Genomic DNA, 14,117 nt, shown 5'->3' on the forward strand with positions numbered 1-14,117 from the left:
GTGAGCTGGAATGAAAAGGCATCACATCAGGTTGTGAGCTGGCTTGTTTTCTGCTTCGTAATGGCTGGTGAGTCATGGTGATAAATGAGTCAAGCTGCTAGTTGGCATGCCTGACGCCTTCAAGAGCCGCAGACTGAAAAGGCAGGGTTGGATTTTACAATAGAGGAGTTTCTTTTCTTTGAAGTCGTGCCACTTGTTCTGTTTTAATTTGTAGTCATTTCAAATACTCGGGTGAAGCTATATCAATAAAAACAGTCAAATATTGAGAAGGCTCTCCAGATATCACCACAGAGAGACAACACAAAGGGAAACATGTCCATGAAATGAAGCACAAAGCTGGTATCAGAGGTAGGGCTGACAGATGATGATGCCTACCTTGAACCTGTTTGTTTGCATGGTGTGATTTCAAAAGCTGTGACGGAAGAAGCAAATCATAAAATAAAAAAATGAGCATACATGTTAGACATGTACAGATATTGTGACAAATGGTGGGAAAAAAAGGGACACGACCACACACAGCATCCCCCACGTTTTTGCTCAACCGTGGTAAAAAGGATTAAATCTTGAAATGCAGTAGCACAATTTCCCATTCAAATGACAAAAATCCAATATCTTGTATAACATTTATTATTAGGATAAGTATTAATGTTTTTAATTACTGCTACCAAAAACAATGACAATGTTTTTTTTGTATTTTTGTAGTCTTTAACTGATTAGATTAAGAGTCTTAGATTGACATAAACTCTTACTCTATACCTCTGCAAGATTTATAGTAATCATTTAACTTAACCAAAATGTTTCTCCTGACAATAAGTAAAGGTAAGATAAGGTGATACCAGCAGAACTCGGTAGTAAGCACTTATTAGAGGAGTTCAATTGCAAATATAAATACACTGTTGATATCCTATAAGCGAGTTTGGTTTTCCACTTAAATTTAGTTGGTGAAATTCAACTTTAGTTCTTTATCATCTGCTTACCTGCTCGTTGTGCTTCTCCAGTTTATCCAACTGCTCCTTCTGATTTTTCTCCAGCTGCTCCATCTCCTTCTGATGTTTCATAGCCAACTGGAAGCGAATCAGAACATGAACATTTCCTGACTGCAATACAAAATAATCTAGAGACTTACTGGATGGCACTGCTTTAACTTGTTACTTATGAACATTTTCCATGATGCTCTAAATGTATATAATTTTTTTTTTACTACCGTTTGTTGTTAAGAAAGTAGTTTATATCAATATACATCATAGCAAACATACCCTCTTCCTCTCATCCAAAAACTTCTTGGTGTTGCTGCTGTTTAACTCCCGCACTCTCCTGAGTGACAAAAGCATTCACCTCATAAGAAAAACAAGTCATCACACAGTGCTTTGCAAAAATATTTCTACTCCAGTGGAATGATTTATTTATCTTTCTAACAGATAAATACTTTTGTAAGGCTTTGTATTGTGACCCACCTCTCTCGCTCTGCCTTGTTTTTGATACTTTTGTCTTGGCTGATTGCTTTACTGTTTTCCATGGACATCTTGGCCTGGTTGGCACGCATCTCTTTGCTTTGCCTGAGTTGTACATTTTCAGGAAAAAAAAAAGACTAAATGCTCTTGTTGCTCCTCACTGCATTTAGTTGAATTCTGAGACTGTAGCAAGTGAATATAGTGTGTGTGCGTGTGTGTGTCTTACCTTTCATGAATGAGTTTGAGCTGCAGGGTCTGCTGCTCCTGGACACTAGAAAGGAGCTTCTTGAGGTGTTCACACTGCTGGGTAACATGACTGTCCTTCACCTCGCGCTCTTCACTGCTGTGACTACTGATCAGCTCCGACCACTCCTTAGTGTGTTGTGCTGTGATGTCTTTCACCTGCCCACACACACACACAGACAGACAGATAGCACGGTTGAGTATTGATTGTTCTCCAAGTACGACCATCTCTAGGAGACGTATTAGTTTTTGATACCTTCGCTTTATGATCCGTAGTGAGAGTCTGGATCTTATCTTCTGTCTCCTTCTTCAGCTCTTGGCAGTTGTTCTCCCTGCCAGTAAACAACACAGAAGTGAGAATCAAAGTCATCTGGAACCTGCAGACTCACACTCACTGTTTACCTTCTATGTTTTCACATAATAATGATCTTGCTTGTCTCATGGTTGTTTTCTTACCCTCGTTTCTTGATGGCTTTCTCCAACAGTTTCTCCAGATTAGTCTTTTCCTTTTCATGGAGGGACACCATCTTATCCACCTGGGTGCAATGGGCTTTCTGCATTGCATTTTGATCCTGTTGCGCACACAGAGTAAAACCGTAGGTGGATGGACGTTTGCCTTTTGCACCACTATAGCTTTTATTTAACAGCAACAATTGAAGCAAAATAAAACAGGCAAGATTAACTGTTATCATCTTTCGGTCAACAGATGTATCTATGTGTTAATATTCACATGTTGCGTAACAAGAGTAATACCATGATAATTAATGAGGTAGCGTGAATGAGCTTACAACCGCCAGAGTCTCCATGGAGATAGCTGGTCAAAACAGAACTTTAGCAAGTCTAATTTCTTCCTGAGCATTCGTCACGTGGTCGTCTTCTGTTTGTTTACAAAAGACTTTCTGTGTTTATGTGAGCAGGCATAAAATGATGAGGCAGAAGATGAAAGATTGCAGCATTTCTCTTGTTCTGCTTCTGATTTTCTGAGCTTCAATCGCCATCAGGAATAAGCAGGAGCCACTTTGCATTACTAACAAACTCCCACCTACCTTTGAGTGTTTCTTCTTTAAAGCGTTGAGCTCCTTCTGCTGCTTTTTCATCAGCTTTAGGTAGCTCTGCAGAGAGAAACACAGATGGAAGGCCTTGCAAAAATATTCCTACCCCTTAATCTCTCCCACATTACAACCTCAAACTTCAGTGCATTTTTGGTGGGATATTGCAGCTGTTTTTCCATGTAACACTTTTTAAAAATGTATTTTCACTTTTATCTTCTCCGTGGAGACTACCACATACACGTTTAACTAGAGAAGCTTGAATACTTTTTTGTCATTTAAGATACAAATGTAGGCCATTGCAACCTCCTAGGTTTAGCTTTCAATGGTTTTAAGTTGAAGTAGAAAAGCTGCAGCAGCTTCTTTAGGTATTTTTATGACAAGGCCAATCAAGTAGGCTTTAATTATTAATGAGTTTATCACAATATTAATTTGAGGTAAGTGATTTTATTCCCATTTTAGTGTTTCACTGCTAAAAAATTGTCAAAAGATAAAAATTAGGATTTGATTCCAATTTTTTAAATCACATTCTGTACTCCTACATAATAACCTGGGTTTCATGCCAAACAATGGAAACTCAACCTAGGTAGACTAAATGTTCAGGTTATTTCAGCTAAAATGTGAGACATAAATATGTATTTAGCCCCTTTTATTCTAACAGTCCTTCATAAAATCTGAGGCAACTAATTGCCTTGAGAAACCAGCTGTGTAGCTTGAGCTCAGTATAAATGCAGATGGTTCTGTGAAGGCATCTGAGGTTTATTAAGAACAAATAGCAACACAAAAGACACAGCAGAGAATTTATGGAGAAGCTTAAAGTGGGATTGGGTCATAAATCAATAGTCTTACAAAACACTTCGAAGTTTGAGGTAATGTGGAAAAATGTGGAAAAAGGTTAAGGGGCAAAAATCCTTCTGAAAGTTTTTTTTTTTTTTTTTACTTTAATTAGGAATTTTTAAAACTAATCTTAAATCCTGAAATCCACATTAATCACAAATCTTTCAAAAGTGAAGCAGATGTTGACTGAAACAATACAAACCTTCATTTGCTTTAAGTCATCAATGCTCACATTAGGCACAAGCGCAGCATCTAAAACAGCAGCAAAAAAAAAACTCAGTGTTTAGAATAAAAACAGAGTGCACATCTTTAAAAAGTCTAAGAAATCAGTGTTTACCCTTCTTGTTTTCGTTTGTGTTGTTTTGGATAGAATTGGAGGTCTGGCCCATATCTGAGCTGGCTTGTTGTGTCACACTGGCTTTCCCTGTGTCTCCTTTTCCCTTTCCCTTCTTGTCATTCTTTGAGCTTCCGTTGGGAACATCTGCTATGTCGTTCTGTTAGACGAAGGACATATAAAGTTAAAATAAGAAGGTGTTTTTATTGTGAAAAGGCTGCTTCTATTTCCATTTGTTATGTGTACCGTGTCGATCCCCAGGGCCTTCATCTGGTCGGCTCTCTTCTCCGCTATGGTCAAAAACTTCTTTGGATCTGATAGAGCATCCACAATAGCTGCATGCAAAAATATTGAAAAAAATGCAATTGTAAAAGTTCACTATGCTTCAGATAAAACAAGTGAATAAACGGGGAGAAGATCAAAATAATATTAAGTGAAGAAGATTCAATTTTGAGCATTGCTGTACTGCATAGGGAGAGAAGCTAATAGTCTCAGTAATAGCTCCACACTCAAAGCCTTTTGGCTTTATTTAATAGCAACTTCAATTGTCCAACTCATTTGTATGCTTGTGCCCGTACGAAGCAGTCTGCAGATTTACTGTCGTCATCATTTGTGCCGTGCCATTACTGCAAATGTTAAAGCTATCCCCACCGGGGCACAGGATGAGAAGAGACTTGCTAAACTTTCCATTTCTCCCCTGCTCTCCCTGTGGGCTACATAAGCCTTTTTATTATTATTATTATTATGAATAATCTGAGGGGAGTTAAATATTGCAAGTCAGAATGAGAGCCACCTTTAGTTCTCTGTTCAAAAATAAAACACTTCAAGTGAATAAATGCGCTGCATGTGTAATCTTGCTGCCCTCACCTCCGAAGCCGTCGGGCACGTAGGTCTTGAGGATGATTTGGCAGAAGACAGTCGGCAACGACAGAGGGTTGTTGCCTTCATTCCTCAGGGAGATGTGACGGTAGCCAGCCTGCAGGCCGTCCAGAGGCAGGATGCGTTGGCCAATCAGCTTGTTGTTGTCGTCGTACACTGCGATGCGCAGCACCGCGAGATCTGGTAAGATTACCTGGAGGTTTGGATGTCAGGAGAAAGGTTGGGAGGGAGGAAAATGTTCATTTAAATAATGGTGTGAGAAATACACAGAGCAAATAGTGAATAAAATCAAGCACCCAAACTTAATTTAAAGTTGTGAGTTAAGGATGAAACTGGGGACATTACATGAAGAGATGGAGAGCAGTTCGCTACCGATGAGGCCATGTGTTGTGATCAGTGTCTTTAGAAAAGAAACTAGGTGTAAACTGGTTCTGTGTTGGGAAAGAACTGCTCATAAATGGGAGGATAAATGGATAAAAGGAGATGAAGCTGGAGATCAAGGATTGGAGGCACTGTGTGTGTATGCTTGCATTTGCATTGACACAGTATGAGTACTGCTGATGTGTACTGTTTGCTCAGTCATCCTGACAGCAGTATGTAAGCACTGAATGTACAGCAGCATCTGCAGCCATTTGTAAATGAGAGACCCGGCAGCGGCTCCGGGTATGATGGCCCTGCTTTGATAGCAGTGTGTGTGTGTGTGTGTGCGTATGTGTGTGTGAGAAGGAGAGAGTAAAGCAGCACTGCGGCAGGGTTTGATGGATGGTGTGTGTTAGAAAGCTGGAGTCACAGTCATGGCTGAGAGACTTCCTATTCTGCTGAGAGCAGCACTATTATCTACACATTACTCCATGGGTCTTTGTCTCAGGTCTTTCAGTTTCTTGTTTCTCTTCTTTATCTGTAATTATTTTTTTCTTTTCATGTTTCGACGTCATTCACTTTATCCTCATTTCCATCTTTGCTCAGACACAAACTAACCTACAGCTCACGTTGCCCAGCATTGTTTTAGGATACTAGAAATAAAGACTACAGAAGTCTGCCAAAGGCTTGATAATGGGGTTGATTTACAGTCCAACAGGACAACTCAGATCAGGATCAGCTCAAGCTTTTAGAAAGTTTATTTGCCAATTCCTTCTACTACAAAATTATCAACCATTTTGTGTTGGTTCCCCACAAAATACGCTAAAAATTCATTGAAGATTGCCCTGTGAACTGGAGGATTTTCAAGGTCTGGATATTAACTATTTGTATTTATGCCCTCTTTCATTGCGTAACTGTTGTATACATATGTAAACCAATCCTTTCTTCATTCTCTCCCTCCTTTCAATTTGTAATAATACCACTAAAAGATGGATGTGATACATTTAGCAGTGAGAAAAGATCACAACTGGACAAGTCTGGATGCTTAAGGTGCTGGATTTTATGTACTAGTGGGAGATGAAGAGTTTGCAAAAGCTGAATTCATGGATGTAGTGGGAAATCGGATCAAGAGTAAATTGATAGTAAACTATTAGATTTTTAATTTAAAAATGGACATAAAAAGTTAACATTTTTGCAAGTCAACAATGCAGACCAATTCTAGAATGACAGCATCTATTATTGCTTCCCTCTCAGGTCTTGCTTCATACCTTTCTGAAAACAAATGGCTCTTCGTTGTAGGCTGGATTCAGTCCATTGTTCATCACCATGCGTGTGCGGAACTCTTTCCGAATTGTATCCGTAGGCAAGCCGTACATATCAACTTCAACGTATGTGCCAATTTTTTTGTCAGACAGAAACTGTCCTGAGAAGACCTGAAATTTAGCAGGAAAACAACTTAATGCTGATTTTTACAAAGAAATGTTAGTGAGGATAAAAATAAGAAACATGCTGCTGTTCCTGTTGTAATAACAGCTGCCAGTACTCTGGTGGGCTAACCTGGACGCTGCAGGTTGCTGCAATGACGCCATCCACCGGCGTCTCAGAGAACGGGTCAAACGTCCTGTCTGACCGACGCATGAAGTCTGGCTTCAGCAGGTACCTGAGCACAGGAACAACAAAATCACCAATGGATGAACTCACTGAATTCTAATATCTTGAAAATCACACATTTCTACCAATACGAGAGAGAAAAAAATAATTAGAAACTCCACATTAGAAAATATTAATAATGATAGTCGTCTGCAAATGCCCTGCTCTCCTCACAGATGACATTCCTAGTATTAGCAGTACAATCCCTGCCCTCAGGGACAGTATTAGCAGAGGAATGGAGACAGCAATGGGAGGAGGAAGATGTAAATGAATTCAGAGACAAGTGAAAGGGAGCGTCCTTTTCCAAAGCACTTATTGGCTCTCAGGGGCAAGTAGTAGCTACTGGCAATAAGTAATGAGATGTGACAAGTTGTAATTGATGAGCCTTGGAGAGACGGAGTGAGGTGGAGGAGGGGGGTCTGCTCTCACCCACAACAGCCGTTGTATTCAAACTTTCCTTGGTTCAGCTGCATGGCCAGGTCTGAAAGAGCAAAGGAGAGAAAGAATAGATTTTAATAGCAAGCTCTTACATTAGAACCACAACAAATGTAAAATTCTGACGGTAAAAACCCAACAGCACCTTAACATAAATTAGAGTACTGGCAAATGTTTTAGGTTTTTGTCTGAAAAGCAGAGATTTATTTCTTTAACATCTTTGCTCTTAAATAATCTACTTCCAAGAGCTCCACTTCCTGTGTAAAAGGCCTCCAGCTCTTGCACATGCCCTGCATACAGCGGACCATATGGTCAAGCTGCTTTTGCTTCCAGATACAGAGCAGCAGCTGCTGCTCACAATATATATGTGTTTGTGCACAATTTAAAAATGTTAGAGACTTGCACACTCAAAAGCTGAAAAACAAACAGGAGCAACTGTGGAGACGAGGCAAATATAGAAAGTATCAGCAGGTTGGTTGTGTTAATATTTGCACAGGAGACTCAAACAAAACGCTGTTTGCCTTATAGTTCTTCCTAGCTAGGAATGTAAACCTGAAAGTAAGTGCTGTAAATTGATTCATGTAACAAGAAAATAAAAACTTGACAGTATGATGCAAAGTCCTCTTGAACTTTTCCACATTTCCTCATGTAGCAAGTACAAACTTCAAGAATTTCTGGAGGATTTTTTATAGTAGACTGAAACAAATTAACATGTAATTGTGAAGTGGAAGTAAAATTACATTTGGGTTTTTATTTTGAACCATGGACTCTACAGCATTCATTTGCACTCGCCCTCCCTGAGTGACTATTTTACTGCAATTATTGTGAAGCTTTGCACATTTAAAGACATAAATTAGAGGATCATTGACCCAATGGAAAATTAATTTCCACCCCAGTTTTAAGTTTTTGTGTGTCATCTAATGTGTTAGTTTTGTTTATTAACTGACCAGGTCCTCTGTTGCTTGTATAGAAAAGCATCCCCACAGCATGACATTGCCACCACAAGGAGTGAAACAGAACCTCTTAAGGTTTTCTTCAAATTATTTTTTTCCCACTCTTTTATTGCACCAGATTTTATTCAGGTATCAAAGTATAGCGGGCTTTTAAATTTTTCAGAAATCTTGCAATTTTTCTTCCATTTCAGTTATTCACTGTATTGTCTAAGTTTGTGGTTGTAATGCAGCAAAATGAAAGGTTAAGGCACTGAAAATCAAGTCATGTGATTTATGTGAAAGTGGTAATATTGACAGCTGCATATAATAAATAAAACATTAGTTTACATATGAAGTCTGAACAAAAAGTATTAAACAGTTTCATTCAAACTGAGAGCATATCACCCTCTTATTCCTTTCTATCATCTTTAGCAGCTGATTAGCGTATCCTCCTTCAACCACATTATGTGCATAAGATACCATAAGATCAGAGGTGCTTTTCTCTGTTTCGGGAACACATTAAATACACGTGTGTGTGTGTGTGTGTGTAAAAGAGGAAGAGGTCAGAAGTCCCATGTTGCATGCTGTGGTACCTGGGGTCTGGAAGTTGAGGGAAACCATCTGGCAGCCTGCGTTCCAGAAGATCTGAGGCATGTAATTACTGGAGTCCACCCTGCCTCCTTTGGGGTAGATACGGCTCATCTGACGCTTGTTGTAGCTGCACTGATGCTCAGGAAAATTTCAAAAGGGATTAAAAAAAAAGGAGAGCATGTGTGTTTCTGCACATGTAAGTGTGTGTGGGGGATACATAACTTAGCAAGACATAAAGCTTGACACGCTGCATGTTCTGATGAACAGAAAACACAGAAAAATATGCAGCTGTAGTGCATCAGGTACCAGTGATTTATAAGATCTCTGCAGTTTAAAGAATGAATGTGTTCTTGTGTGTCCATTGAGTTTTTCAGATCTAAAGGAGCAGTAATCTCAGTGGCTCAGAGGATACTTGACAAACTCGATGGCGTTGGTCTTCAGATAACCCAGGCCCACTGACTCGTTAAAGGATGACATGTTGTGGTGGATATTCCTCTCTGAATCACACAGAATAGGACCAGAAATAGTAAAACCAGGCTCTTTGTCGTGGGCTTTGAGGCTGTTTTTCTGCTTTCCACATCAGTGTACAGAAAACAGAAAACTAACCTGTAGAAGAGAGAAAAACTGTAATGATCCTCACCTTCTGCAACATCAAAACCCTGGAACTTCACCGGCTGTGCATAGTTGACCATGGCTGAGAGATACGGGTGGATATTTGTGGTGGCTGACTCATATTTATATTGCGCTATTAGAGCCTCCTCAGAGTCCTCTGCCACATCTCCGCCCTGCACACAACAGGGCAATAGTTACAAATTATTTACGGTGTACATAAACATCTTCCAAAGAGCTCTACAAAAGTAAGAAGAAACATGGGCTGGTTCTTGCCTTCTTGTTGTTGTCTTGATCAGATGCCTCAGAGATATCTGTGGCATCTGTTGCTTCAGAAATCTCTGTGACCTCATCATCAGGTACCTGGGGGGAAAAAAAGGCCCAGTCATGAGGAGCCCTGTGATTTTTTTACAAATATGGCTAATCTGACTTTATTAAAAATATTTATTATTATTTTGCTGCAACTTTATGTAATGTTTACCTTAACTAAAACTGAGGCAGGAAACACATGATGTGTTTTAATTACATTTTCAAGATGCAGTCAATGGATAATTTTTTTTGCACCTCATGAATAATTTTATATAAATGTCATTTCCTTCCCTCTACTGGCTACTATTCTGCACTGAAATGTGAACTCCTGTTTTCAAAATAAGAGTTTGAGAAATTAAACTGTAAAATAACTCCCCCCCAAAAAACAGCTTCAAGCTGTTTAATCTGTGTATCATTTGTTCTTTCCATTTTGACAAACATGAATCAGAAATTAAGCGATTTGTTCTTGAATTGTATACACAAAGTAATTTAGTAGGTGTTCAAAGTAAGTCAATATATTTAACATTTCTTCTTCCAATTTTTAGGTAATTTCATTCCAACCTGCTGTGCAGTCAGTCCATAGTTTGAATTTGATTTTGAAGTGTTTGATAAATGCAAAAGTTAACTGTGAAACATTGGAAAAAATCATTATCAAATTGAGAAGAATGTTTTTCAAACCAATCAAAAACTTTGACAGAAAACAAATTCAATATTTCAAAAAGGTGATTCTGCAACATAAATTCTACAACTAATTTAATGCGATTAACTTAGCATCCATTATTTTCTAAATCAGTCAAAAGCACACAAATCTTGAGGCGAGCATGTTGTCCGATAGTTGCAGGTATATTAAAAAATCCTAAGAAGAGTAACATCACAAATGGTTAAGCTAATTGTTTTAGTTTTTGCTTGTAAGAGACGGCGTTTCCTTGGAAGATTTAATTTTGGTCTCACTGTGATCTGAAAGTCTGTAATTGGATTCTCTGAAAAGTGCAAACTACAAACAGCTTTTTTGCCCAAGTCCGATCCTCCAACTACAAACGGACCTTTTTGATGCTGTTGCTGCGCTCTTCCTCTTTTCCAGAGCTGATGGCGTTACTCTGGGAAACACTGTTCGACTCTTTGTCACTGGTGACTTCTGACAGAATGCTGGGAGCCTCTGAATTCAAATCTTTATCTTCAGCTTCTTTTTCCCCTATACCAAGATACATAGTATTGAGTTATACAATTTATATAACTCAAAAAAACAAAAATGTAAAAAACAAAACGTACAAGCTAAACTGACTTAAATGCATTTTATACTCAGACAAGACAAATATTGTTTTAAGCACAACTGTGAGGCTATACACCTTAGAATACTGTAACAAGCATGGAAGGGGAACCATGATGCTATGGGTCAAACTTGCTGCATGTGGTATTGTTACATTGCACAAAATAATTATTGCACTTATATCATTATGTAACAGAAACAACTACTCATCTACATAATTAAAAGCTGACTGCTGGCCAAGATAATCAGTTATATCTAATATATTGACGAGGCCGTCCAATTGATCGATTTACACAAAAACAGTTCCAGTTGTATTTAGCTGACCATTCTCGGCATCGTCCTCATTCTCTTCTCCCATAATGATGGCAGGAGTGTTGGTCTCGCCGGCCTCCATATGCTTCTTTAAAGCTTCAAGTTGCCCTGTGTCACACATTCACAATGTTTATACTCTCCAAACTTAAAAGCACTTGAGGATGAATTTAAGCCTCTGTACTTTATACGTACTCTGCTCCACTTCAGGTTTTAATCGCTTATTCTTTATTAGGATTTTTCTCTTCAGGTCATTGGGTGAAGGTAAAGGATGCCCAGGATCCATCTGAAGACAGGCAGAGCGAGACATGACACAATCCCAATTCTGTGACTGCTTGTTTTAGATAGTGGGAAGAAATTTCAGTGAGAGAAAGAGGAAACTTTTACTGGGTAGTTCTCCAGAGGCTGCCTGAGAAGGAAGTCGCCAAAGAGCTCCTCACAGTATTTGGCCATCTTGTACTGCTGTAGTTTACTGGAAATAAGCAAAAATAAAATACGGCAAATAAACTGAGATGTTATTACAGTAGATATGTTAAAAACAATAATGGAAAATATACCTGCAATGATTTTCAAAGGATAAAATAACAGGATAATCAGATGTGACAAACGCCGTCTCCTTGATTGCTTGGATCACATCCTGTGGGGATGAAAACACAAAGTTAGGGCATGCAGTATCACAGTATGAGCACCAGGTGGCAGACAGCTACAACAAGACAGAAAACAGCACATATTTCTCTTCTGAATCCTCTCCTCTGCTTTGTGCACATCATTTGAAAGTCTTTCTGAGCTTGGCTGGCTTGATACATTTGTTTATGACGGTCAAAACTAGACATTTGTAAAGACTTATTCATCATACACAATATGTTTGGTAATCCTAACTTAAAGCAGGAAAAGTTGAGTGGTTATGCATGTGTGACAAAAGTGGATCTCTATGTTTGGTCCCTAAATCATCTGGAGGATACAGTAAACAAAAAAACTTTCTGAAGAAATTTAAACGGGACGTCGGTTGGAACTCAGCTTACATATGCTGAAAATTAGCATCAATGCTAAAGTAAGCTGCAGAGTACTCAATAGCATGTGGGGTCACAAGCATGTTGAAAAACCATGGACACACTCCATTCAGTATGTTAAAATGAGCCAAAATGTTAATGTTAGCCTCAATGCTGCCAGTGGTATATGTGATATAACTAGCATGTTATTGTCTTTGACTTGCTCCCTTCAGTGTGGTAAACGTGGATAATACATTTTTTAAAATGGCTAAAAAGTTTTTTTTTTTAGGAAAAAGTCTAGGAAAATGATTGCGGTAATGTTGCTACACTGCCGTAAAAATGAGGTGTTTACTTTGTGGCACTTGGTTACCACAAAACATGCTCATCTCTTAGCAACAGATTAAGGACAAACATTGTTATTGTTCAAAAAAACATAACATTTCTTCTGCTCCTTTGAAATACTACTTATCGTACACTACTTATCTAGAATTGTGCAGTTGGTGAAAGAAAAGAGAAATTAAGAGACCACTTATTTATTTTGTAACGGGTGGTGAATATATTAGAGAACAGCTATTCAACACTAAAGTAAAAATCTGATTTACACTTCATGGCAGTTCCTTACCAGAACAAAAAGCTAATCTCTTGGCAACAGATTAACAACAAGTACTATTGCTCAACAAGCATAGGATTTTTTCTGCTCTTTTGAAATTCTAATGATCTTACACTACTCCTACTTAAGAATTGTGCAGTAGGAAAATTTTGAAGAAAAGTGAAAAAAAAAATTTTTTTGGCATTAGTGGTAAAACATTGTAAAACATATATACTTGAAGGGTAGATTAGCCAACGTGGCGTTTCCGCCATCTCTGTAGTTCTGTACTACCCTCCCCTCCTGTGTGTTTTGTTGCTGTGGTGCTAAATCCTCTCTAAACTGTCATCAAAATTCTCTCTCTGTTTTGAATCCGACACAAAACGGCGTCAGTCAGAATTTGTTTTGATTTGAATTTGGCTCGTTTTTCGCTCATTACGTCGCCATGATTGCTTGAAATGCCAACAGAAGTACGAGTAGCCCACATGGCAAGATGTGGTGGCCCCAATTAATGGGCAGAACACAAATGCACAAACCTATTCAGTAAATTCTTAGCTTAAAATGCCAGAATTTGTTAAGGCAGGATGTGACAGCTTCTGTTTTTTCCTCCATCTTGGATATAGAAAGCGGAGGAACCCATCTATGAACAGAACTGACTCTTGAATATATTAGCAGGTTCTCGGCTGCGGTGGGGATTTACCTTGAACAGGATGTCTGTGCACATGGCCTTGCCGTGAGTAATGATGGGTTCCTGATCCTCCCCTTTGCCATCCCAGCAGTCCAGCTCCACACATCTGATTAGTAAAGAAAACAGGACATTATGTATTTACATAACCAGATTTTAGCTTATTTTACATCAATGCAGTTTATCAAGAAAAATAACTAATTCTGAAAGTTTTGCTTATGAATGACTGGAGTTGTATAAAATATGTCCTAAGTCAAAGTATCAAATCATACTGTAACAGAGTAAACATACTAGCAATAGCCTAGCACTTCAGCAAACTGCTCCCCAGATTCAGTGGTGTGTTTTAAACTACTTTAAAGTTCAGCTCTGGAAGAAATTAAGAGACCACTTAAAATGATCAAAATAACAAAGATGCAGTACTTTCAGACTTCAAAGAATGCAAAGAAAACAACTTCATATTAATTTAGAAACAATATTAATGTTGTAACTCAGGAATAGTTCAGAAATTAATATTTGGTGGAATAACCATGGGGATTTTAATGGGGTTCAGTGTAGTGGGCTCTTAATTTTTTTAAAGCTAATGTAAAATCAATAAATGGCAT

The 14,117-nt window shown here is 38.5% G+C and overlaps 1 protein-coding gene across 5 annotated transcripts in view; it reads right to left on the reverse strand.

The window, feature by feature from the left end:
* LOC129369014 (1-phosphatidylinositol 4,5-bisphosphate phosphodiesterase beta-4-like) overlaps window positions 1–14,117 on the reverse strand; it is a 59,303-nt gene that overhangs the window by 3,279 nt on the left and 41,907 nt on the right. For 4 of the 5 annotated variants that reach the window (XM_055044265.1, XM_055044264.1, XM_055044268.1 and 1 more), the window contains 25 exons: window positions 13,531–13,624; window positions 11,813–11,892; window positions 11,643–11,727; window positions 11,451–11,541; window positions 11,271–11,366; window positions 10,723–10,871; window positions 9,647–9,733; window positions 9,402–9,546; window positions 9,174–9,258; window positions 8,764–8,888; window positions 7,233–7,284; window positions 6,711–6,813; window positions 6,422–6,586; window positions 4,782–4,986; window positions 4,161–4,249; window positions 3,918–4,074; window positions 3,783–3,832; window positions 2,741–2,806; window positions 2,151–2,266; window positions 1,951–2,026; window positions 1,678–1,853; window positions 1,455–1,556; window positions 1,257–1,314; window positions 978–1,064; window positions 376–412 (listed from right to left, as the gene is read on the reverse strand). In XM_055044265.1, coding sequence (XP_054900240.1) covers window positions 376–412; window positions 978–1,064; window positions 1,257–1,314; window positions 1,455–1,556; window positions 1,678–1,853; window positions 1,951–2,026; window positions 2,151–2,266; window positions 2,741–2,806; window positions 3,783–3,832; window positions 3,918–4,074; window positions 4,161–4,249; window positions 4,782–4,986; window positions 6,422–6,586; window positions 6,711–6,813; window positions 7,233–7,284; window positions 8,764–8,888; window positions 9,174–9,258; window positions 9,402–9,546; window positions 9,647–9,733; window positions 10,723–10,871; window positions 11,271–11,366; window positions 11,451–11,541; window positions 11,643–11,727; window positions 11,813–11,892; window positions 13,531–13,624 — 2,576 coding nt within the window. The remainder of the gene's footprint in view (window positions 1–375; window positions 413–977; window positions 1,065–1,256; window positions 1,315–1,454; window positions 1,557–1,677; window positions 1,854–1,950; window positions 2,027–2,150; window positions 2,267–2,740; window positions 2,807–3,782; window positions 3,833–3,917; window positions 4,075–4,160; window positions 4,250–4,781; window positions 4,987–6,421; window positions 6,587–6,710; window positions 6,814–7,232; window positions 7,285–8,763; window positions 8,889–9,173; window positions 9,259–9,401; window positions 9,547–9,646; window positions 9,734–10,722; window positions 10,872–11,270; window positions 11,367–11,450; window positions 11,542–11,642; window positions 11,728–11,812; window positions 11,893–13,530; window positions 13,625–14,117) is intronic. The other variant, XM_055044269.1, reaches the window with a different exon arrangement.

The sequence above is a fragment of the Poeciliopsis prolifica genome, unplaced genomic scaffold, assembly GCF_027474105.1.
Source record: "Poeciliopsis prolifica strain line A6 unplaced genomic scaffold, Auburn_PproV2 SCAFFOLD020, whole genome shotgun sequence".
Classification (NCBI taxonomy): Eukaryota; Metazoa; Chordata; class Actinopteri; order Cyprinodontiformes; family Poeciliidae; genus Poeciliopsis; species Poeciliopsis prolifica.